This window comes from Anser anser (assembly GCF_964211835.1).
Source record: "Anser anser genome assembly, chromosome: 19".
Classification (NCBI taxonomy): domain Eukaryota; kingdom Metazoa; phylum Chordata; class Aves; order Anseriformes; family Anatidae; genus Anser; species Anser anser.
In genome coordinates, this window is record NC_139740.1 from 11,236,806 (window position 1) to 11,261,874 (window position 25,069).

The following is a 25,069-nucleotide window of genomic DNA, read 5'->3' on the forward strand; positions in this document are numbered from 1 at the left end:
TTTCTTTGACTGTCAAAAGTGTTGTTTTTATAGCTTTGCACTACTTGCCTGCTCTGACACTTTAAAACAGTCACCATTAGCACCTCAGTAAAGTATCTAAGCCCACATTAAATTTTTTTCTTTAAAGTCTTACATAAAACTGTAGTTGAGTCTTAGACCAATAATGTAAAGCTACAGCCAAGAATGTCATTTTAAGTAAATAAAGCAAGTATAGCAATGTTTGCTAACTGTGGGCTGATCCTACAGATCACTGGTGCAGTTCTATTAAAAAAATAATAAAATAAAAAAACAACATCCAGATAGGATAACTTAAAAAGCTGAGCAACCTGCTCTGTGTCACCTAGCTTGAGGGGAAGTGCGGGGTTGGACAAAGTGATCTCTAGAGATCCCTTCCAACCTCAACCAGTCTGTGATTCTGTGAACTTGTGTGCAAATTAAATCTGTTATTAAGTCTTACTCTGTAGTTAACAGTTCGACTGCATTTACAGCTTGTAGCTATTCTTAAAGCTATTGGTATCTTGCAAGTCATTTGTGTTTTCTATAGGTAGATATAATATTTGATGAAGATGCAGGATTTCTAAGTGCAATAAAGACGTTCATGGCAACTGCAAAGAGACCTGTAATTCTTACTACTAATGGTGAGTAGTGCTTGTTTCTGTAATTACAGGCAGAAAAAACTATTTGAATGCAAACATTTAAATGAGAATGGTTGAATGCAGATCCAAAACCTAAAATTTAAGAGACTGTATAGTATTTTAAGTATTTGATTAAAGATGCTTCAACTGTCTGCTCTAACGGATAAAGACAAAAATTAGTTTTGAACATAATATCATGACAGTTCACCAATATCTCTTTATCTAGATCCAACATTTAGCTTAATGTTTGATGGCTACTTTGAAGAAATCAACTTTAGAACTCCTTCCTTGGTAAGTCTATGCTTGGAAATGTAGATGATGTCCTAAGCAAGTAGTTGTCAGCAGATTTAATCTTGAAATGTAAATGTTGGTGTAGGTTTATATTTATCTGATGGAATATATCTGTTTTAACAGAAGACTACTGTTTTGGTTTTATGTGAGAGTATGTAAGATGCTTTTATATTTACACACAGAATTTATTATTAGCCTGGAGGATTTATTTATCTTAACCATTTTGCATTTGAAAAAATTGTAGCAAGAACATCTTAACATGAGTTTAAGATCTAGTAAATAATTTCCTAGGAGACATATAATAGTTTTGATCTGAAGCCTGACTATGTCAGTATCGGTTCATTCATTAAAAAGTAAAAGAACTAGAAATAGTATAGTGTGGGTTATTCCTTTAATATTATCACTGGCATTCTGTTACAGCAAATCCATACTTGCAGCTATGTATCGTATAAAATAAATAAATGAGAATCAGAAGGAACTAATTCTTGAGAGGGGAAACTTTTTAATGCAAAAATGAAAATTCTTTGAGATAATAGAAAATGCAGATTTGAAAGAAAGAAAAACCTTTAAGGTGAATATAGTTAACTAACACCTGCTCAATAATTACAAGAAACCAGGTTTACATAGTTTTAGGAACATAGGCAGAATATGTGTGTTTTCTTTAATGAGTTAAATTTTCTAAATTCAAATTAATTATCTGACTTGGACTATTTGGAGCTGGTACAGAATTGTGCTGAGGTTTTAATGTAACTAATTTAATAAACCCTAATCTTCTATGTTTAAAAGAATATATATTGCAAGCATAAATAGAGTAACTTCTGTTTTTGCAGTCCTGACTGGTAAGAGTTGTTTTCAGTGTTGTGTTTTTATTTATACATTTTTCTAACTTTCATTTAGATAAACGCTGCTAGCTATCTGCAAGCGCTGTGTTTGGCTGAGAATCTACGAACAGATGTAAAAGATTTAGCTGCTTTGTTAACCACAAATAACTGTGATATCAGACAAAGTGTTCTCTTCTTACAATTTTGGGTTAAGAGTGGAGGTGGATACTTGAAAGACAAATGTTTGGCACTTCATGGTATGTTGATTTAATTAAAAAGAAAATAATAATTTGATTCTCCATCTTAAGATGACTTAGATTAAATCAAAACAGTCCTAAAAATGCATGAATAGATGGCAACTTTCTGTAAGATTTGTAAAGATTTAGGTGGGTGTCTTGTGTTGTCAGGATTATTCTCTTTGCTACTTCAAAACCTTTTAGTATACATAAGGGTTTATAAATTTGATTTCTATTGAATCTGATTATTACCCATTATCTCCTTTTCCTCTTAGGAGTAGCAAAACTGGACAAAGCAGGGACTCAGTAGTTCTCTCCCTTCAGCACAGAGTTTGCAGGTCTTTATCATTTAGCAAGTTGTAAGTAACTTACCTAAAAGAAGCAGAATGGAAAAAGAAGAAAAAAAAAAAAAGACAGCTAGCAGGGAGGAGGAAGCCTGAAGGATATAGGAAGAGTGTCCTCAGGAAGTGTGGGTGTGATAGAGAGAGACTAGTGGAGTATAAAAGGAAGAAAAGACTATTTCTAATGGCTGCTTGCAGAGAAGGGAGAGTTGGGCAGATTGACACTTAAGGAGACAAAATGGGTGTGATTAATGGAGCAATTTTTGTTGCTATATTCATTCAGAACTGCAGCAAGAAGCAACAGCTACAGTATTTGTAAAAGGAATTGAGACCAAGGGGGGGGGGGGTCAGAAATTGTATGATACAACTTTTTTCAAGTGAAGCATGTTGTCTTTGTGCAGGAGAAGATGAGATAAACAAAGCAGATCAAGTAATTAATTCTGAAAAGGCTACTGATTCAAAGATTGAAGTTTCTCAAGCTGATGCACCTCTTCAGGAGTTTCCAAAATGCGATACAGGCTGCGTAGAGACATTGCTCGGCCTTAGAAATATCCTGTTGCCTTCAGAAGACTTGTTTACATTTCTTAAGGTATTCTTGTTGTTGATAAGCTAATATTTTGAATAATTGCTAAGTAATTGTGTAACTGTCACTATGAATAGAATCTCAAAAGTAAATCTTTTTCAAAAAGTTGGTCGTAGAAATTATGGTATTCTCTAGTAATTAAGCAAAATGCAAACTGGGGCAGTCTGCTGCAAGCCAAATAGTCCTTTGTCTCAGAATATTATAAAGACAGGAATATGAGGTTTTCTGTAGCTTTTTTCTTTTACATTTAAATGCATGATTATTAAAAAAGTTATTAATGCTTTTTTCTCAACTATCTTACAGCAGAAAATCACGACCATGGAGAAATGGGATAAATTGATACAGCTTCTCACAGAATTTCAGCTGAAGACAGTGGATTTTATATATAGTAATCTCGAACTGCTTCTTCCTTTACCAGTGCATTATCTTTCAAACCAGTCTGAAGCCTCTAACTCCACACTTGAAAGGACTACCATAGTTTCTTCAAAAAACAAATCTATTAATAGCTACTGCTCTAGAAAAAAATCTAAAAAGACAAAGAACAAGAAAAGGCTTGATGTATTGGATGATAGTGACTTATTTGACACTGAACTGAACTATTCAGCTGAATTCTTAAGTTTGCCATCAGATAGTCCTACATCATGTGCTGAAGCGAATAGCGAGGAATCAAAATTGATGATGAATAGAGAAGGAAAAGACATGAAAAGTAAAACGCCAGCAAATGATAAAAGATCTGCTCTTGTTTGTCAGTGTCTGAATTCACTGACTGAATTTGTAGAGAACATGTCTTTCTTGGATTGCTGTGTAAACAGTAACACCAGGGAGCCACTGGAGTTCTCTAAAGATGAAGGATTTAAGTGGACAAATGGCAAAATCAAAAATGGTCTTTGTGATGAATTCAGTATAGAAAATACTGATTGGTGGAGTTCCCAGAGCTGTAGTGAAATAAAGGCAGCTATTGAAGCACTCAGTTTTAACAAATGTTCTGTTAGTATTTCACAAAAATTGGAAACCTCCTTGAGCTCCAGTAAAACACCTGAAAGCGATCAACTTGAGGGACTTACTATGCATATCTCAAACACAAGAAATTATGTATCCTTCAATCAGTCAGCTGATTCAAGGTAAGGATTTGCAAATATTTCTGGAATACTGTGTATACTTGTCAAGAAAAGCGTTTCACAGTGTGTAGGACTGTTTCAGTTACTATATGTACACATTCATACAGATAGGAATGTTCTCAGTATGTCTCAGAACAATGGAGTAAGTTGTTCACCTAAGTAAGCTTAAATTAACTGCTTGGCACTTGCTACCAAAAAATGACTTTGTTTGAATAACCTGACTATAACATTGGTCAGGAATGGTGACCTTAATCTGATCTACTTACTTTAAAACAGCATACACACCGCCACCCCAAAAAGGAACAAAGGAATGTTTTTTTCCAAGATAGTCAGATGGACTGAAATTTATTTTGCAAGTACCAGACACTAAATTTTTCATCCAGAGCCCATCTATATTAAATGTGTAGGTGTTGCCTGATGAAGACCTAACATAATAGAGCAAAGCTATTGCATTTCTGTAAGGAAGAACCAAGAGGAGTAATATCAAAATGGGTCTGTCTAATCTGTGACCGAATTTGGTCAATATATCATGAGTTATAGATTGGATCTGATATTGCTATTTTCCAGAACGTCAATCACAAAATGCTTTTTATTTTTGAAGACCACAGATGCTTTCAGTTGTCTGACAGATAAACTAAACTTCACATACATAACTAGATTGTGAAGACCTTGTCAGATTAGATAGTTAAGCTAAGAGCATTGGCAAAACAAACTACTGTCCCTCGTGTTTTTGCCTAAGTGCAGTTTTGAAATGCTGTGTAAGCAGCATATGATCAGAAACTGCAGGTGTCTAATCCACTGGGAGGCAGTTTCAGACATCAGTGTCTTTAACAGTTTTAAACCAGTGGCTTTGATTTTAAAAGAACAAAATGGGGATGATGTTCTTGAACAAGAAACAAAGCTTCGTTCTCATTTTAGCATTCACGAAAAAGCACAGAAGAGGTTGGCAGTCATCAGAACTATATTTTCCAGAACTCCTTTAAACCTGGGTAACAAGCAAGCCAGCGTACTCGAATATCTCCCTACTCTTCGCAGTATTTGTAGGTCTGAGAAGATTAAAGAGCAAGGAAAGACTAAAAGAAGGTAAGTTTTAGTTTTCCTAAATCCTGTTACGTTTCAGTATACAAGGTAGTTGTATTTTAATAAAAATATTTTGTAAAAATAATTCGAGATGAGAAAGGTGGATGTTGCCTCTCTAAATATAAGTATTGTCTACCATTTGGAAATAACTTTGCCCCCTTATAGTTACTTATAGTTACTCTTACTTTTTTTATAGGTTCCTGCATTATCTTGAAGGAATTCATCTTGAAATACCCAGACAAATGATGCACAGTCTGTCTCTAGACTTCGCTTAAAATTGCTAACACAGAAATACGTTGTGCCTAATGGTGGTTTTCTCACCATGGTTTGACTTATTTTTCTTAAAACACATTATTGTATATTCAGAGCCATTTGTATATTAAATTTCTATGAGTATTTAAAATAATGTATATATCGTCATGATATTGCTTTTAAAGACTGAAATGTTGGTGCTTGTCTAGTAAGTGCATTTAGAATATTAAATGTACAAATTAATCAGGACTTCATGCTATCTTTCTCTGTAATCTGTGAATCACATAGCAAGAAGTCCTTTTTTTTTATTTTTTTGGGAAAAACAACTGTCACAACTTCTACAGCAAAGTTGTTTATTTCTTTATACCTCACCCACCCACCACCAGGAGCTGACTTTAGTAAAAGAAGCTCGCTTCTTTCAGAATTTGCATAAATCTTAAATAACACAGGGTGAGGAGGGAGCAGGGAGACCAAGCAATAATTCTTGTGAAATGTAAATGACAGCAACTCCCTTCACAATAACAAGTGGGTAGCAAAGTCTTTACAAAGCACTATGCATCTATGTACATATATTTGTATACATTGGTTTCAACTTCACTCATTATTTACAGCTGATATGCATGTTGATCTTAAAAGGGTAGAGAAATGATTACTGTAGCTCATGATGGACTTGGATATTAGGCAAGACTTTGTAAATAACAATTATTCCAGTGTTACTTTGATTTCAGTAATATTTAACTACTTCTAGTCTTGTATATTGTGTTCTATTTTTATACTTCATTTTGTATTTGGCAAGACTTCAGCCTGATTATTTGTGATTGAATCTGTTTTTATACAATAAATTTGTGACACTTTGCTATAGTTCTGGATATTTGATATATATATATATATGAAAAGTAAGACTTTAAAATGTAATGTTTTTGGTCTATAAAAATATTTAATTTTTTTAACTGGAAATATCTCAACCATGTTTTTTCTACCTTTATATTGCAGTTTTACTGTTCTTCCTCCTCAAACTGAGATTGTTGCATTACAGTGCCACTCCATTTACCTCAATGTTTCTATAATAATGAGGAAGGCTATTTTCTAGTACCTTCTGTTCTCATCCTATATTTTTCATGTCTTAACGATGTTCAGGAATGAGAAATATTTATAAAAACGGTAAATTATTGTAAGGATCTGCATTGTAGATAACCTTTATAGTTTACTCTTTCAGTAGCACAGAGTGAAATAAAGTGGTGCCTGTTAAAATTTTATTGGATTGTACTGTTGCATCAATGGTCTGAGTCCTGTTAACTTTGGCAAAAAATAAAGTAAAAGCATATCCGTTCACTGCTTTATAAAGGCTGCTAACTAAGCTGTGGACGTACGTATACTGGAGACAGGCCCTATATTGTATTACTTTCTATTTTAGAGAACACAGGGGAAGACATAAATTAGCAGTGGGAGACAACTTACTTCCTTCTGAAGCTAATTCTCTGGTTCTAATAATTGCCTTAGGAATTAATTTTACAGAATGCTCAGGCTGTGGTGGTATAATAGGAGTCCAAAAGGTAAGGTGGAATTCAAGCAGCTCATTCCTTGATGAGAGACTTATGTGCAATTACCACAAAAAAACTCCTCAAGCTATCTTTCATTCAAGATAATGCACTCGTAACAGTTCGTTTGAGCTCTGCTAAACTAGTCACTTTGCATTTCTGTGCATCAGGTATGAGCATCTTACTATTCTACTTAAGTAGTCAGAAATTTAAAGAGTGTCAGTTCAGGATTAGGAGACCAGGGGCTGAAGCAAGGAACTGTTATCTCTCTTGGATGCCAGAAGAAAGCAGGTTTCTAAAAGGGGACAGGCTGGTCTTGAGGAAAAGAAAGGGAGGTAGGTTTTGATTAACTGAGTCTAAACAGAAATGCTTCAGAAGACCTATTCCCCTGAATGTCTTCTGCCTTTGAACCAAACTCTTTTCCTGCAATAGTGTGGGTTCTGCTTATTACTTTATACTGCACATTGAGCTAGCCCATGTGCCTTATGTAGTAGGACATACGCTATCGCTTCCACAGTATGAAAGTGTAATGTAGGGAAAAACTTCTCTTTGGCGCAGCAAACACCTTTTCTTCCACGTTATAAAAATCAGCTTCAGAAATCATGGGAATGATACAAAGATTACCTGGAAAGGAGAGACAACCCCTGCCTGAGATCTACCTAAACAAAAGAATTTGGTGAAACTGGAAGTAAAAATGGAGTTTCGAAATGACTCTACATCCTATTTAAGCAGTAGTTATTATTGGGTGTACAGTAATTTCAAAAGTATATGTTTATTTATAAATGTTCTTGTTGAAATCTCAGTCAAGTTTGAAGCTTGTCTTGCTTTTTAGCATTATTCTAATATTGCTTTATAGAATACAAGTGCAAAGGAAGAGAAAAGGTAAGGGATGAACTTAGCTAAATGATTTTTCTACATCTCTTAACACTCTTCTACACTCCCAGAGTACAGGAAAAAAGCTGTTGAGCTTTAGGTGTATTCTTGTTATTGTGTGATGTGTTAGTACTAATGCAGAGTAGAAGGACAGAAGAATCCCTTTGCAAGACAGAGCTTTCATAGAGACTGAGATAGTCTGGAAATGGTGCAAGATGGTGACTGGAGGCCTGGGAAGAACACTTACTTCCCTTGCAAGTTGCAAAGGCACACTGAAGCTCAGCTATGTGACTATGACACAGTATTTAAAACAAAACTGGTTAACAACTAATGCCACATTTTTTACTGTCAGGTTTGTATTTAGTCTTGAATATAAATAATTACTTGTAAATATCAGGCATTTTCATATCTTAAAGGATTTGTAAGAACACAAAGATTAAGCTAGCAAAAGATCTTTAAGGTATGGTTTGCAGGAAAACTGGGGGGAAAAAGAAATCCATGTTTCTATTCTAGTATACAACAGCTCTTAAAGGGTAAGCACTAAAAGGAATCTTATACAGGTATTTGAGGGATACTCAACTTTTCAGATATTCTGCTGTATAATTCCTTTTATGGCTTCACTAACTTGACTTTATCTTCACTTTAAAAAACATAGCCTAATGTTATTTAGTGCCTAAAAAGACTAAAAAAAAAGTCACTACTTCTAACTAATAGACATATAGTATTTTCTCATTTAGAAAATGGGCAACTACACAAAGATTTTACACAATTACACCTAAAGTTTAGTAAAGAACAAAAATCGCAAATTATAGTGTGATATAGTCTAACCTATAATTATACTTTAACCTCTACCTAGAGTAAAATGAAAAATGCTTGATGATGTTTTTAATTTTCACTTTTAGTCTATTTCAGTTGTAATTAGCTTTGCTGTAAATCTTTCCCTCATTTTAAAATGTTGGGTCTTTTTCCTTAGATTAGGAAAGATTCCCAGTTACAGTGACCAGTGATGGTTGGCTTTATCTTGAAAGAGGGGCACTGCCATCAGGCTTTGCAAATCCTGAAGTGCTGCTTTCCCTGGGTTTGCAGCTGCAGCCACCTTTTCCTCCTCGCAGCAGGGCGGCAGGCAGCGCTCGGGGGTTGTGCTGAGCACCTGACCGAGTCCGTCCGCGGTACGAGCGCTTTGGCCGGTACCCGGAGCACAGTCGCCGTTCTGCTGCACAGCAGGCTTTTCATTTGAAATTTTTCCCGCAAAAGAAAGCCAAGCCTGGAGCGAGGCAGAGGAGGCGCAGCAGGTGCGGGGATGAGCCCTCCTGCCGGCTGCAGGACCCTGACGAGCGAGGAGCTCGCTGCGGGGACCCCCTCAGCTCCGAGCTGCGCCGAGCCCGCACCCGGCCGCGGGGCCGGCCCCGCCCTGCCCGGGGGCGCGGAGCCGCCGCTGGAGGCGGCCGGAGGGGAGGGCAGGGAAGGGGAAGGGAGGGCAGGGGGCGCCCCGCGGCTCGGGGCCCCGCTCCGCTTCCTCATTTCCCGACTGGGGCCGGCGCCGATGGATCGCGACCGGCCCAAAGCGCCGCTGCTGGAGCTGCTGAAGGCCGCCGGCAACGGCCGCTGCGCCGACTGCGGGGCGGCAGGTGGGGGCTGCGAGCCCTGCCCGGGGGCACGGCACCGCTCGGCTCGGCTCGGGGGGACCGAGGGAGGCAGCGGGGGTCGGGAGCCGGCCTCGGCACCCCGGGGGTTGTGGAAGCAGGGACCGGGGGCGGCACGGCCACAGCCCCCCGAGCCCGGGGGCTCGCGCCCTGGGGCGTCGCCTCCTGCGAACGGAGCCCGCGGCGGGCGGGGACCCGGCGGGCAGCTGCTGCGTGCCGCGATAAGGGAGAAGCGAGGCGAGCCGCGGGGGAAGGAAATGATCGTGCTGGATGGAGCCCTCCGAGCACCTCGGGGCTGCTCCCGGCCCTGCTGCGGCGGCGAGAGCGGGCCCCGGGCAGGGGGCGGCCGGGGGGGGGGGGGCGAGCCCTGCACCCGCGGAGCTGCTCGCTGGCCAAAGCGCCCCTCCGTCGTTAGGTCAGCAGCAAGAACTTGCCACGATGAACTAATAATTAGCTCAGCTTTCACATCGCCGCTTGGCTGCCTGCACGGTCACATTAATTTTTAAACAAATTCTCCATGAAAAAGCTTACGGGTTTCAGGGCTGCCGCCTTCCCTGGGGAAAGCAGATGTGGTTCCTTTAAATACAAAGAGGTGACAGCCTTAAACAATGGGGTGGGACTTGATGAGTTAGGTGTGAAACCTGGGCTGTACATCAGATATGGTTTTTTTGCCCTTGTCAGTGGCTGTGCCTTTTCCCATTTATCCATGCATTCTTTTTGTTTGTGTCTAGATCCAGAGTGGGCTTCTTACAAACTTGGAATATTCATTTGCTTGAATTGCTCCGGAATCCATCGCAATCTTCCTCAAATCAGCAGGGTCAAATCCCTTCGGCTTGACTTCTGGGAGAACGATCTTATAGAGGTACAGAACGAAAAGGAGTATTTCACTTACTGTTCCCCGTATTTCAGCATAACCTCCTCTGACTCAGAATTCACGCCATTCTCTATGAACAGAAGAACACAGAGCCGAGTGAACTCATTGGGTAACTTTAGGTGGTTTTTTTTTATGACGTACTCAATCAAATTACACTGATAGGTGATTGTATGTTTAACAGCCTGCAGTATCTGCATGTTGTGGCTTAGAGGCCCACAGTTACTTCCAGTTAGTATGTTTTCTTTAGTAATCAACATACCTTTATTAAATATTGCTTCAGCCTCTCATTTTTCTATTGAATTGTGTTAGCAATGCAATCACAATTTACTTCTAGGAACAGCTGAAGGTAGAGGAAGATCATAAATGTATTTTCATTCTCTTTTGTTATTTCAATTAATAACCACAATCTTGTGTTCCTTCCCATCTGGTTCAGAGCTGTAAACAGTGAAATATCTAAAATAGTGCAGGCTACAGTTCCAAAGGAAATGTATAAACTTCTGTGTAGACACACTGAGAGTTTGGTTTAAGTTTCATTTTATGCTCATGATACAGTATTGGTTTTGCAGTTGCATGCCTAAGTGGAACTTGTTTTGTATTTCAGTTTATGAAGAAGCATGGGAATCTCTGTGCCAAAACTAAATATGAGGCCAAAGTCCCCCCGTACTATTACATCCCCCAGGCCTGTGACTGCTTGTAAGTTGATGGTTATTCAGTGGGCAGACCTTTCCAGCTATCGAACTGCTGCTTCCCTCTACAGGTCTCTTTGGTTGGTTGGTGAAAATAGAGTAGAGGCAGATCAGCTTTATCCATGTTTTCCTCTTTCAGGGTTTTAAAAGAACAATGGATTAGAGCTAAATATGAGCGTGAGGAATTTGTTGCCACCCGAGTCTGCCAAGATCCTTGTTCTGCAGGTAAAAGTTAGGATTGTCAGGGAAAAGGTATTAGCTTTAAGGCCAGCAGCACAGTACTCTGGTTGCAACTTTGAAGATCTTTGAGGATGGCTTGCCACGTATGAATTGCTGGATGTGCAGGCCTTGCTTTTGAGGCTCTAATTTTGAGAAGAAGCTCCCAACAAGTACAAGGTGTATTTAGCTTACATGTGTGATCTTACAGTTCTCTAGTTCTCCACTGATTCATTCCATTTGAGGTGAAAATTCTCAGATGGAAAAGAGACTTGAAACTCTGTGGCACATTACCACATAGATAAACAGTCCTGCTATAGTGCTACCTTTGTCTGATGCTCGTCTTGGTCTCACATGCAGGTAGCCACGAAGGATTCCTCTGGAAGCGCGGGCGGGAAAGCAGACAGTTCCAGAAGAGGCGATTCCTCCTGTCAGCAAGGGAAGGGATGTTGAAGTACTACACTAAAGAAGTGAGTTCCCCAGCCACAGCTGGTTGTAGGTAGCTGGTCAACAACCAGCCTCAGACTCTACTCTTTACAAGTTGAAAATAGTATAAAGAGCTTTGTCTCTAGTTTTGCAGCCAGGTCAGCCTGTGTCTGGAGCAGCCCAGATGTTTCCGCATTAACATCTGTGGTATCTTACTTAGGCAGTTGCTCTTTTGGATTTAGCCCTTTTCCTCATCCCTTATCTTAACCCTGCAGCCTCCTTTTGCTTAGTGAACGAAGGAAATGGATACTGAATAGCAAGATGAAGAAGAGATCTGTTAGCAGATGCTACTTCTCACATTGCCAAAATATTCTCTCATCAGCTGCTGCAGTAACATCCTCAACATGTCTCCCTTCCAGTGAGAATGTGTAGCTAATTGATCTCCAGCTGTGAGGTTGGAGAGGGAATCTTTGCAGTGCAGACACATCACTTTCCAAGGGCCAGCCAGCATTTGTGAAGGAAGGGGAGTTTTCTGTGTAACTGATTTTATGTGACACATTAGTTATAGCTTTTATTCTTCAGGTATATCCAATTATCAGGTACTTTATGATGCCTGCTTTCTGTTCAGTAGGGACCTGGTTCTCATACAATTATCTATCCTCCATTGCCTTCCTTGAGACCACTTTATTACAGTGATGCTTTTCATTTTGCAGACCAAAGGTCCAAAAGCCATTATCAGCATTGAGAAACTGAATGTGATGTTCCAGACAGAGAAAATCCAACATGCTCATGGACTGCAGATCACCTACAAGACAAATGGTCAGACAAGGAACCTTTTTGTCTATCATGAAAGTGGAAAGGTGAATACCACAGAGATTTTGGAATGATCAAGATTCTCAGGTGTTGGATATATAATTTGGAATATATACCTGTTTCTGCAGAATCTGATTTTCTCTGAAATCACTATGACTTGTAGGTTATATTCTTTGAAGCCTTCTTGACACACACGGAAAATACTGTTGCTTTGCATTATTTCCAAACAGACTAATAATTTTAAGTACATCTACAGGTTTTGTTAGATTTCTGTTTCTTCCTTGCCATAGTTCTGAAGTGTTTCCAGGTATGCAGGTGGTTAAACAATCCATAACTGAACCAACTGAAAAAGCTTCTGTACACAGACTTGGGTTATTCTCCATGCTGAGGATGTCCAGGACCTTCCTGGATATTTAAAAATTTAAAAGTTAGCATTTAAAAATTATTTTAGAGGCTCAGTGTTTTTCAGGTGTCTGGGACAAATCACTGACTCTCTCTGGACCTTGGGGAGAAACTGCATCTTTGTAAAGAAGTCAGAATGAAGGAGAAAGGTCTTTTTGGAAAGGCAGTGTTCTTACCCCTTCATGTTATTTTTGTCTTTATGTTTGTCTTTGCTGTTTTCCCTAGGAGATTGTTGACTGGTTCAATGCCATCCGGGCAGCACGTTACCATTATCTTAGAACAACCTTCCCAACTGTCCCTGAGTCTGAGGTGAGAACTGAACAGGGCTTGAAGCAGTCTGCGCAAACACAGCATGGGAAAACACTTTCTCGCTTCTGCCAGAGCCAGGTGCTCAGACAGCTGCATATGGGTTTGGAAATGCCAGCTGCTTCTCTCTGGAGAAAGAGGGAGGCTGTCATACCAGGCTTTTCTTGAGACCTCCATGGTGGCTGTCCTCTAGTGTGCCTCAGCCCGGTGCTAATGCTGGGATTTGGAGGCAGCAGCTTTAAAGTACGTGAAGCTGGTACAGGTATCTGTGGAACTACTGCTGGACTGTGTGATAGCATTGGGGAAAAATAAATCTGCAGAGCAGATACGTAGAAACAGTTGTTCAAGAAACAGATAGAGTCCCTGCTTGAGAGAGAGGAACTCCATAATGCTTACTCAGATAATCCGTCAGGAGGTAGTGCTTTTGTTTCCTCTCTTATTAGAAATATCTGAAGCTCTTTTTATCTGCACAGCTAGTTATGGATGAACTTCTGGAGAAAAACGTCAATCACATCCTTAATCTTTTTTCCTCCTCCTGATCAACTTTGGACATAAAGTCTAAATCTTTGTTTGCTTTTCAAAACATATCTGTGTTTAGCCATACCAGCTGTACATAAGAAGAGTAACACCTCTAATCACTCATGCTCAATGTCTCTGTTAGTGCCAACACAAATATTCTTCACTACTCAGTTGCCTTAGAGATGGAATAAAGGAAAGTCTTTTAATGGCAAACACAAGGAAGCAGAAGCTAATTTGGGCATCTGTGTTCTGTCTCTTACTTTGACTTGCTGGTCAGCTTTCCTGGCAGGAGTATTGGGTTTTCAAGTAAACACAAAGATTTCTGTCCCACGTTATTCCTTTCCTTGCATTGGGCATCACTGAATTTTCTTATTTTTCTTCTGTTGTCTTTACATTCCTTAATATAGCCACTTCCCTGATCATAGGTAGAATTAAGATCTCTTTCAGAGCAGCCAGACCACAGCCAGCCTCCATACAGTGCCAAATCAGTAGGTGAGCCTTGGGATGGATGGAAGCTATAGAAGAAAAGGCCACACAAAAGTCTACATGTGGTTCTTTTAACGTGTGATCTTGCAACAGTCTTATGTTCCTTCTTAATTCAGACTTCCCTTTACTGAGCAGCCAAAAACAACCCCAACCATAAAAGCCAAAATTGACGGTGATTTGCTTTGAAAGAAACAGAACAGAAAAGCAAGCTTGAATGAGATGGCAGACCTTTTTGTGTGTGTGTTCTCCTAGCTCGTACCCCGGATCACAAGAAATTATGTCAAAGAAGGATATATGGAGAAAACGGGACCAAAGGTAGGTCCAGCTTACATGCATAGTAGTACACAAACAGGATTCTTCTAGGAGGAGATTATTTGATAATGCTATAATCGTTTACTAGTAAGCAATTTCTTGAGTGATTGTGTGCTTCCTGGGTTGATAAAAGACATTGTAAAGCCTGTTGTGGTCTTGGGGTCATGCTTTATTTTGTGCAGGAAAAAACAACTGTGAAGAAGGATCCTCCTTGAAAAGTAAGTGAGATGGATTGGCTGGCAGTGGAAACACTAAGTACTGTTGGGCAACACCAAATAGGTTCCTGTATCAGTTGCCTGCTGACTGCAGCTCTAGAACTGCAGCCGCCTCTAGAACAGAACATCACATGCTAACTCCCTTACTTCCCTATTTCTCTTGAAGTCAGTGGCACAGAAGTCACATCTGTTTATAGCAGCAAATTCTTAGGTGTTCAGCCTATGTTGGGTTGTGGGTTTGGTTTTTTTTGTGGGAATTTATTTGGGCTGCTGCTTCTTTGAACATCAGAGGGAAATTTGGAGATTTCAGGCTCTGCTGAAGGAGCAGAGAAAGACCAGAATTCTTCTCTGGGATTTGGTCTTTACCAAACTTCTACCATCTCCTTGCAGCAGAAGGAGACCTTCAAGGTGCGCTGGTTCAGCCTGGACTCTCAGGAGAGGAACCTGCTATACTTTAAAAATCCACTGGTAAGTGAGCTGTTCTTTGCTATCCCCCAAGCTCCTTCACAAAGGTGGGTGGGAAGAAGGGGTCTGTTATCCGACTCTTCCAGCGGCTGCATAAGACAATGGGCTCAGTCTCAAGAGCTCATCTCCCTTATAGGTTGATATCTTTGAAGTTGAGCTGTTTGGGAGCTCTGTCCCTTACAGTGGCTGTGAGGAAGATCTTAGTCTTTTACAAATAGCTGCTAGCTTCCTGCTGCCTGTCAGTAGATCAGTGATCCCTCCACACATCCCCAGCTCCATGTCAAAGGAGAGAACAATGTCTGTTGGAGCTGTACTGTCCGCTGGCTAATGACTGTCTTCTGTTTCCTTCTTTCTAGGATGCATTTGCACTGGGCCAGATTTTTATTGGAAGGATGGATGAGGGCTATGAAGCACGAGCTGGCTTGCCCCAGGGAGTCTGTGTGAAGAAGAGGAAACCAGGGATCACCATGGTCACACCAACGCGAGAGTTTTTGTTTATATGTGAGAACGATAAGGAGCAGAGGGAGTGGATAGACGCCCTGAATGGAGTTATTGCCCAGCCTTTGACTGGTTAAGACTAACAGTGAGTTCGGAGTTCTGGTGAACTGCACTTCTTGGGCTCTGTTCAGCACTGGTCTGCAGCGTCTGCGAGGGTGATGTTCAGGCCCCCTCAGTGACTACCACAGAGGGCTTCCTTCAACAACTGAAGGCACAGGGAGGGTGGCAACAGAGAAACAAGTAAGGTGGAGAGCAGATATTCAAAAATTATCTGTGTCCCTGCACAACCTTCCTCTGAAGTGCCTTCTTTCTTCCTTCCCTTCTCTGCTGTTGAGCAGAGGAGGCCTTCCCAGACTGATGTGGGGATGAATCAGCCAGTGTTGACTTATGGGAAAAAAAAAACAATGTCAGTGGAGAAAGTCTGACCACAGAGGGCTGGCATGAATTTCCTTGAGGACTCCTGCAGGTGATGTTTTATCACATCCTCCTTTTCTTGCTTTGGTCTGATATCAGATGGATGCCTTTACATCCAGAACGATGTACTTGACAGTCCACCTGGTGGCATATATTTTGCCAGTGAATGTGATCATCTGTTACATGAGTGCATAGAATGAGTGACCAAGAGGCAAGACGTCACCACCTACCAGGACGATGCAGGGCATCCTGTTGGATAGACCAAAGATATAAATTCATGCTGGAATGATTGGATGAATCTTTCTCAGGGAGGAGCAGAGCTGGGCAGCTATATTCTACCTGACTTCAGCTCCTATCCAGATAGGGACATGTTTGTTTTCCATGGAGTGGTTTTAATGCTTTTAACAGTGTTAGATTTCCGTCACAGAAACTGTTAAAAAAAAATAAAAGTCAAGTTTGAATTGTGGAGAATAGTGTAACGGAATCACTCTAATGACAGATGTCCCTAGCTCCTTGCTTTCAACAGTCTCTGCTATTTGATTCTTTTATGAGTGGCAAATGAGACATGTAAAGGCCTTTTTTTTTTTTTTTTTTTTTTTCTTTTCCAAAGCAACCCCACATACTGCCCTAGTCAAGACATGAGTTCAGGACAAAGACACACTGATTGGTGTCATCTCCTAAAAACAGCTAAAGCTTTGGGTCATGGATTCACTTGCTGAATTTGATTAGTCTGAGCATTGAAAGGCAGAAGCTAGTTTTAAAAGTGTTATCTTCCTTGGCTTGTTTGAAGACACTCAATGAATGAGGACCAGCACGGAAAGTACGGAGTGAGTGCCTCCTGATCAGGTGCTATGCACATCCATTATGCGCAGGAGTGGGTGAGGATTTGCACTGGCTCACACAGTGCACTGAGTGTTTTCTTGCCTCACAGCCAAGCCCAAGATTTGGTTCTACCAAGCAGCCAGTCGTTCAGATATTTAATTCTTCTTTTCAGATTCCCTTAGTTTGCAAATCAAGCGGAAGTCTTGCAAACTAAGCTTCTGGTGAAGCTTCCACCTTTTGCTGTTGCTTGCCAGCCAGTGTAAGGCACCCCAAATAGTTCTACAGAAACAAGGAAGTACCAATATGTGCAGGGATTAGTGAGATTAACTCTTTTTTTTCCACAACAGTACAGAAAAATTGACTTGGATCATCATTCTGCCTGTCTTAGTCAACTCATCATCATCCAGTCTTGAACAATCTGCAGCAGGAGTTTTGCTTCCTGACATACTCCCATAAACTCCCTGATGTTTCTGTTCTTTCTTCTCTCTCCCCATGCAATCTGGTGAATTACAGTTCACATGCTGGTTCAGCAAATCTTGTAACAGCCTCATCTTGCAGCTCCTGAAATCAACAGCAAGGCATCCGTTGACTTGTATGAGGATCATAGTCTGGTTTGAGATGCCTTTTTTTTTTTTTTTTTTTAGTTATTTTGAGGTGAGCTGCGTAATTCAGGATGATCTCAGAGAATTCAGTCCACCCAGAAGCCTCAGCTTCACGGATGGGGCTCACTGTGTGATGTCCAGGAAAGGTCAGCAGACCAGCCGTGTCAGCAACCCTGTTACAAAACCAGGAAATTCCCCGAAGAAAAAAAAAAATGCAACTGTGCAGAGACGACTACTTTTTGAAGTCTGGAGGCGAGGTTACAGAGAGCTTTGTGACAGTGCTTTCCCACAGCCAGCCCAAGTCCTGGGGCCGAGCTGAAGGCAGCAGCAGCATCGGAGCCCGGCTTCACAGGTGGCCCGGGGCTTTCAGCCGCCTTCAGCCGCCTTTAGCCCCGCACCGTGCCCGGTACAGTACCGAGCCCAGCCCCACACCGGGCCCGGCCCCCCGGCCGGAGGCGGCGCCCCGAGGAAACGAAACCGCGCCGCGCTCTGCTCCGCCCCGGGCCGGTCCGGCTATGGCTGCCCAGGCAGAGCTGGGTCGGCTGCTGGCAGACGTGGAGCTGAGCTGCTCCTGCTGCTTGCAGCACTTCACCGAGCCCGTGCGGCTGGCGAGCTGCAGCCACAGCTTCTGCCGGCCCTGCATCGCCGCCTACTGCAGGGGGAGGCAGCGCGCCACCTGCCCGCTCTGCCGGGAGGGCTTCGAGCTGAAGGACCTGCGGCCCAACCGGGAGCTGGCAGCCCTGGTCAGCCTGGTGCTGAACGGGGGAAGGGGCGAGGGGCTGGGGGCGTGGGACGAGCCCAGACCCTCTGGAGATGGTGCCGGCGGTGGATGGAGCTCTGCGGGGCGGCGACCCGGGGAGAAGGTAGGGGAGGGGGCAGCCGGGGCTTCCCCCCTGTCCTGGGTACAAGTTGGGAACGAGGCCGTGGCTCGGGCTGAGATAACTCCGTCCTGCTTTCTGCTTTTTCTTTTTTTCCCCCTCAGTACTTTGCATTTCATGTGTTGATATCGGTGTTGTCACAACCGGGCTGTTCACTCGGGCAGATGGGTTTTGCTAAGGCACTGTTTGGGGCTCATTGCTGGAGTCTGGTGCATTGGTTGTGTTGAAAGAGCTGCTAGCTGGATGTGCCTATCTGATACAGGGTTGTGATAACTGGCTGATCATCGTGCTGGAGGGACAGGGGCCAACTGAACTCTACAAAATGCCTAAGGCAGCAAGCCCCGGTTATGTTCAGTCAGTTTAGGACTGAGAAGAAACCTCAAACATCTCTAAATCTTTCTTAACCTGTTTCTGCCTTCTGTCTCTTCATCTCTCAGCTATTCTCTTTAATTTCCTTCTCCATTGCTATTCTTCACTCTTACCTTTTTATTCCTCCAGTTAAAACTTGTAATGAGCAAATGATGTAATCGTAGTGCATTGCATCCTTCGCAGGAGGTTAGCACCATCTCCTCACGTTGCCTCGAGCACTGTGCGTCCTGGAGGGCAGTTGTTTTGTATTTCAGTCACTGCCAGCTCTTTCCCTCCTCTTTTCACAAACATCTTAAGTGGTGTTATCCACTGCATCGGCACAGCCCTGGAGACTCCTGAAATGAAACATAGCGTTATGATACAGTGCTACAGCTCCACCCAGCTGAGTGACACAAAACAGGACTGGTTCGTTGTCTCTGTCTCTGCTTAAAATAACTCTCTTAAATCTTGGAGGAGATGACCAAAACCTGATTATTGACTTCATTACTGTAACACTATGCACACATGTATCTAAAAAGTCTTCCTTGGTCTCTGCAGTGCAGCAAAGGGCTTAAGCTCACAAATGACTTCTGACTGTTGAATGTTGACTTTACTGTGGTTATTCACACTCAGAATTAATTGTTCTCCAGCCCCACAGTGAACCAGCCAGTGCCTAACTGTCAACAATGTGAGGATTTTTATTACCCTGCTGTTGAACCTAGTCATGTTCTTTTGGAGGGTTATGTTTTCTTGGAGAGTTATGTAGATAAATGCTCAAATGTGTCACTTTAAAGGAGGAACAGATACGTGACATCTCCAAACAACTGGAAATAACTGAAGAGACCATCAACATCTTGAGGAAGGATCTCAGTAAAACAAAGGTATGCACTGTACTTCATTACTTGCGGTTACCTTCTGTTTCCACTGCCACCTTGAAACCTGTGACTGACTCCAGTGGGCCTTCCAGCCCAGAGCAGGGATCTGCCTTTCTGTCTCCTTCTGTTGCTCTCACAATTCTCTTTTTTTCTGACAAGAGTGAACTGTGGCACCAGCTGTACTAACTGATGTCTTGGCTGGCACTAAAGCTGCAGAAATTGTGCACTGTTGCTTTTTTCTGCCTACCCCAGGAGTAGCCTGGGACTCTTAGATATGTCATTAATCTGGAATATTGATCTTTGCTAAATTGTCAAACAAAGATTGTTGGCCACAAAACAGTCAACATCTTTAACATGCCCAGATTCCCATTGCAGGCTATGCAGGATAGTGTCAAATACGTTTTACTCCTTTGAATAGGGCTAGGTATTTCTGTTCAGTTAAAGAGCACATTAAATGGGGCAGTAAATTCTCATATTCCACTAATCTTCTTTTCTAACAACACAAAGAGCTCCATGTTTTCTGTCTTTCAGGAACATACATCTCAGATCCAAAGCCAGATTACTAAAGACTTCTGTTGCATGAAGGAATACATTGAAAGACAGGAGGCAAACACACTGATGTTCATTGAACAGGAGCAAAAAGCAGCTCAACAGAAGATTGAAGAGACTATTCACCAGCTCTGTGTTGAAAAGAACAAACTCATAGACATCAAAGCCCAGATGGAGAAAGGATTAGGAAGTGATGAAATGAGGTGGCAGAATGTGAGTAAAAACTCTTAAGCTAAATGTCTTGAAGAGCTGAACATGTACAGAGTGCTTTTGGGTCCCCGCTGCACTATTCTCGCTGTAGACAACGATACCGATCCACAGGCATTGGGCTGGTGGTGCCAGTGACACTTTGGAGTGGGAAATTCAGAGGTCAAAAATACCAGAAAAAGCCTAGGCTGTGGGTGCCAATTCAGAACTAGGTTTGTTCCAAGAAGGCCGGTGACATGGAATGAAGTGGGACTGTATTGCTTAAATCCAGTCCTGAGCCAAATGTAAGGTTAAAGATCCTCTATTTTCTTTGTAATTTTCCAGAAGAAGGAAAAAAAAAGTACCTGTACATATGCAAATTAAAGAACTCACTGTTATTAAGTACTTCCTAATAACCTTCTGGGGAAAAATATGTCAAGAGCTCTCAAAAGAGGCAATTAAAATACTTGAAATTCTGCAGAGCCCATTTTGATGTTGAAGACAATACCAGTGGTGCTAATAAGCCAGTGGCAATTTGGAGTGGGACTCTGGTGTGACAGGGCTAGGAGACAGAAGTGGACTGCTAGAGGCCTACACTGGAGTTCACCTCATGTAACTGTATGTGTTTATACCTGATCCAGACTCCTGTTACAGGCAATGAAGAGAAACAGGTACTTTTGGAGCGTGAGTCATCTGGCCTACTTGAGACGCCTACCTTCACATGGGAGTCATCGCTCCTTCAGAATGCCTGTTTCTTTCCGCAGACGATAAAGGCAGATTAAGAGAACACGCTTGGATATAGAATTCCACAATTTCTAAATTTAGGCAAATGAGGTTTACCCCTTTCTTGGTATTTTATGCTAGATTTCACGCTAATTATTTTTAAAACTTCTGGTTTGGTTACAAGAAGAAAGTTAAAAAGAGTTTATGTATGCATACGTAAATTTAATGAAATTGTAATCAATTTAAGAAAAATTAATCCCATTCTTAGTTTTCTTGGGGAAAATAAATTATTTTATTTTTGATCAAGAATAAACTATCCTTTCACATTTTCTGTAAGTTTTCAGGTCATTTCTCTCAGGTAACTATCTTGTTAAAGAAGCTCTCCTTTCAAACAATAAGATTTTAGAGAGATCACTGCCCCTTTTCCACTCTGGCTTTATAATATCACCTGGTATGCTACATGAAATAACTGATACTGTTTACATCTTCCCCTTGATTCTTCTTTTATGTCATTCCTAGAGTAACTTGCTTGAGAGAGAGGGAGGCTCACCTTCAACAATGCATAAATTTACAATTGATGAGAAGTTTAATGTTGTCAGAAGTGCTGTAGGAAATCTTAAGAGAATGTTGGAAATTTTACTTTTGGAGGAATACCCTCAGCAGTTCCCACCAGGTGAGTTTTCCTTATTTTGAAATCTTTTTTAGAGGGAGTTAACTTTTCTGACTCCTCCATTCTGACCACAGTGAAGGCAGCTGTGCCCTGGTAATCTTGAATAAAAACATTTCCCTCACATCCTTTGACAATTTTAACAATCAAAAACCCAGCTCTTTGTTTTGTAGTTTAACTGCCAGCTACATTTATTTTACATTTTCCATAAGATACATAAATACTTCCTATTTACATTTTCACGACGTGCCTTAACTCTTTATCTTTTCCATATTTAGTACAATCTCCAGCCTTATATCAAGAGACGCGTGTCTGCTCATTATCTTCAGAGTCTGCAGCTAAAAGTCCAGAACCAAGCATTTCAAGCCAGTTTTCTCGGTGTAAGTATGCAAGCCAACGTGGCTCTTCAATAACAATATTCAAGTGACTATGACTGGATTTGCTGAAGAAAACCATACTTACAAACATTAGCAGGAGATCTGTCTGTTTAACTGAAATCTAGAAACTATTAAACTTACCATGACTTAATCAGTCACTGCAGCACAATGTAATACTACACCTGACTGCATATGGAAGATAAAAACATTAAGAAACCTGTTCGATGGAGGTGTATAAGCTCTGTTGTAGCTTCTGCTGCCTGCAGATTCTGTTTTGGTGTATGGGCAGTTACTGCACCTTACTGGTCTTTACTGCGTTAAGCCACAATCACTGAATTCTGCATCGTTTTTACAGAAATATTTTTTACAGTCAACACAATGCTACAGCTGTAGCATAAACACAATATTAATATATTTGCTTATAAAACATGCAAGAACATGTCCCAGTGAACAGATGATAATGTAAGTTTTCTTAAAGTAAGCATCCAGTTTTTTTAGTGGCAAATGCATAGTTTTGTTACAAGACTGATAGCAAACAAGATCCATTCTGCAGGGAGCCCAGTGCCTTCGCCTTGCTTTGGAGTGCAAGAGCCTGTCACGGATGTTTACCCAGTTGTGCCTGTTAAATGTTTCAGTGTGCACTGGGCTCAGGATACAGTCATTAGCATTTACTTGAGGATTCTTGCTGATGTGCAGGATTGGACTTTGCTTAAGGTTTATTGTGTGGTCATTGGCTTTCATTTCTGTTCTTGAGAAGGGATGTACATCCACTGTTACTTAGGATGCAAGTAAATACCGAGGAGGTCTGTTTTCTTATTGCCTAGAGTTGAGAATATTTTCCTTTCTCTCTTCTAGGGGCAGATATTGTGACTTTTGATCTCACCACAGCATATGACCGCTTTGCAATCACAGCTCAGAACAGGAAAGTAATGGTTTCCAGCAACCCAACTTATTATGAACCATCACTCAAGAGATTCTGCATCAGCCAAGTGTTGTGTTCCCAGGGCTTCTCTACTGGGTGCCACTACTGGGAAGTAATTACCAAGGACAGTGATGGATGGGCTGTTGGAGTTGCTCGTGAAACGATTGGTAGAAGGGACAGATTAGGAAGAACAGAGGATTCCTGGTGTGTAGAATGGGTAGGTCCCCAAAAGCAGTTGTCAGCATGGCACAAGAATCAAGAAACACTATTACGCAGTGATAAACCATTGAAGGTTGGAGTTTTCCTGGAGCTACAGAAGACTGTGTCATTTTATGCCATCACTGACAAAGAAGTGCTTTTGCATACATTTGAAATCAATACCTCAAATCCTCTTTATCCTGCTTTCTGGCTATACAGTCTAGATAAAAATGGATCTTTAACTATAAATCACATAAACAGGAAGTAAAATCATAAAGAATGCAGAGCTTCTATGCCAGCTTCGGTGTTTAGCAGAGGAATTTGCCAAACCACACATAAGTACTCAGACTTTCCTGGAATTTAGCAACTGATACTTTCTCTGCATGCTTTCCTTCATGCTCTGCTCTGATCTAGTCATACTTCATTAAAGCAATTCCAACATATGCTAAAGGCAGTAACCATTCTTGTGGGAGTGAGATGGATTTCTGAAGCAGCTTCAGGCAGTCCCAAGATGCACCTAGGAAGAAATGGACCAAGGAAAATCTGAAGCTGGTGATAATCCCATGGTGGTAAGGCCATGGGCTTCATCTTCCTACACTGATCCAAAAATTATAGAAGAGATGAAGCTGTTTCATTGTGTTGAGTGAGCTTTCTTTAGAAAGGTCTGATTGAGTAAGAAATGCTCAGAGGGCAAGTACGTTACAAGTCTTTTATCTTTAGGGTAGGTACTAAACTACAGGCAATTGTGTGTTTGAGGACCTGACGCTTCAGGAAAGTCTCCCAGAAGACCATCTTGTCTCACTGGCACCATCTCTTGCCTTAGTCTAACTCAGACCAGATATTTGTCATTATCTTGGTAGTGTTTTGACTATGGGGATGGTTTTGGAAGCAGCTGTTTTCAAACATTTTTGTACCAGCTAATGAAGCATGCTCATTCTTTCTCTTTTAAAAAGCCCACAAACAGGACCGTGTCAGGGAAGAGCCCATCTTTTCTGGCCAGAGTCTGAGGAAAGGAAATTCTCAAGTTTCCTTGCCAGTATACAGGCATTTTTACTCTCCTTAATTGCCACATCTTTGTGGCTGAAGGGAGGTCCCTGTTGCTGTGTGGGGTGAAGGGGCCAGAGCTGAGATACTGCAGGAACTACTGACAGCCAAGGTTTTGGGAGGACCGCTGCTTCATGCAGCCAAACTGAAAACAGAGTTCCCAAGAAACAAAAGCTCTTTCAGGAAGACAGTGGCATTCCAGTGCACCCCGAACATGGTATAATGGATGCTTTGGTGTATGTGATGAACAGAAAGAGGATACATTTCACGTGAATAAAGCATGTGGGATTTACCTAGCTCACTTAGCCAAACAGAAGTGTGTGACTTTTAAAGTCACTGACAGAACTGCTGGTGAATTTCAACATTACTCTCCTTTACGCAACCTTGTCCTAAGTCTCCCTGAACACTTTAGTCATTTGGACTAAAATGCACCCATCTAAGGTGCCTGCACGTGTGCATTATCAACTTCTACAAGTAGCTAACGCTGCTGCCTTGTTCGGACTGAGGGTCCTTACCTGGTCCACCTGGAGAAGGAACAGCAGCAGCACAAGCAACCCGCTGGGCATCTCTGACTGTGCTGTATGGCCCAGGAGCAGCCCTCGGTTACGGTTTCTTCACAAAGTACCACACGATTTGAAAGCGAGCGCTTCGCATCGCTTGTGCTGTGTCTCTGTGTGCCAGACACGCTCAGCTGGCCGGCACAGCAGCGCGTTAGGGTGTGTGGAGCAGAAACCTCGCTCGGCAGCCCGGGGCAGCTCAACTCCTCCTCACGGGGAGAGGACGCCCCGGGGGCCGCGCAAATCACCTCAGGACGGCGCCGCCCCGCGCAACCGCC

General features: G+C 41.8%; 3 protein-coding genes and 1 long non-coding RNA gene across 8 annotated transcripts in view; 3 read left to right on the top strand and 1 right to left on the bottom strand.

Moving 5' to 3' along the window:
• The window catches only part of ATAD5 (ATPase family AAA domain containing 5), a 20,307-nt gene extending 13,694 nt beyond the window's left edge, over positions 1-6,613 (top strand). For 3 of the 4 annotated variants that reach the window (XM_083805320.1, XM_083805319.1, XM_083805317.1), the window contains exons 17-23: positions 545-638; positions 862-926; positions 1,824-2,004; positions 2,726-2,913; positions 3,211-4,028; positions 4,944-5,108; positions 5,302-6,613. In XM_083805320.1, the coding sequence (XP_083661446.1) occupies positions 545-638; positions 862-926; positions 1,824-2,004; positions 2,726-2,913; positions 3,211-4,028; positions 4,944-5,108; positions 5,302-5,380 (1,590 nt within the window). In that variant the 3' untranslated portion in view covers positions 5,381-6,613. The remainder of the gene's footprint in view (positions 1-544; positions 639-861; positions 927-1,823; positions 2,005-2,725; positions 2,914-3,210; positions 4,029-4,943; positions 5,109-5,301) is intronic. The other variant, XM_083805318.1, reaches the window with a different exon arrangement.
• The window catches only part of LOC310884120, a 26,938-nt gene extending 1,895 nt beyond the window's left edge, over positions 1-25,043 (bottom strand). Inside the window, exons 1-4 of the long non-coding RNA XR_014574048.1 lie at positions 24,750-25,043; positions 18,828-19,049; positions 11,514-11,615; positions 10,304-10,355 (exon numbers count right to left, since the gene is read on the bottom strand). This is a non-coding gene — a long non-coding RNA (uncharacterized lncRNA). The remainder of the gene's footprint in view (positions 1-10,303; positions 10,356-11,513; positions 11,616-18,827; positions 19,050-24,749) is intronic.
• Positions 9,178-16,509, top strand: ADAP2 (ArfGAP with dual PH domains 2). 2 transcript variants are annotated; one of them, XM_083805433.1, is made up of 10 exons: positions 9,178-9,396; positions 10,143-10,273; positions 10,887-10,978; positions 11,111-11,196; positions 11,548-11,657; positions 12,327-12,473; positions 13,054-13,137; positions 14,392-14,454; positions 15,057-15,134; positions 15,488-16,509. In XM_083805433.1, the coding sequence occupies exons 1-10, from the start codon at positions 9,312-9,314 to the stop codon at positions 15,704-15,706; spliced, it is 1,095 nt and encodes a 364-aa protein (XP_083661559.1). In that variant the 5' UTR covers positions 9,178-9,311; the 3' UTR covers positions 15,707-16,509. The 2 variants fall into 2 exon arrangements, with proteins under 2 accessions (XP_083661559.1, XP_083661558.1); XM_083805432.1 differs by lacking the exon at positions 9,178-9,396 and adding an exon at positions 9,449-9,826.
• On the top strand, positions 16,644-23,634 carry RNF135 (ring finger protein 135). Its single transcript, XM_083805394.1, has 6 exons — positions 16,644-18,330; positions 19,488-19,574; positions 20,100-20,330; positions 21,546-21,699; positions 21,972-22,073; positions 22,926-23,634. Exons 1-6 carry the CDS (start codon positions 17,680-17,682, stop codon positions 23,456-23,458), a joined length of 1,758 nt encoding a protein of 585 aa, XP_083661520.1. The 5' UTR covers positions 16,644-17,679; the 3' UTR covers positions 23,459-23,634.
• Positions 25,044-25,069: the final 26 nt, after the last annotated feature.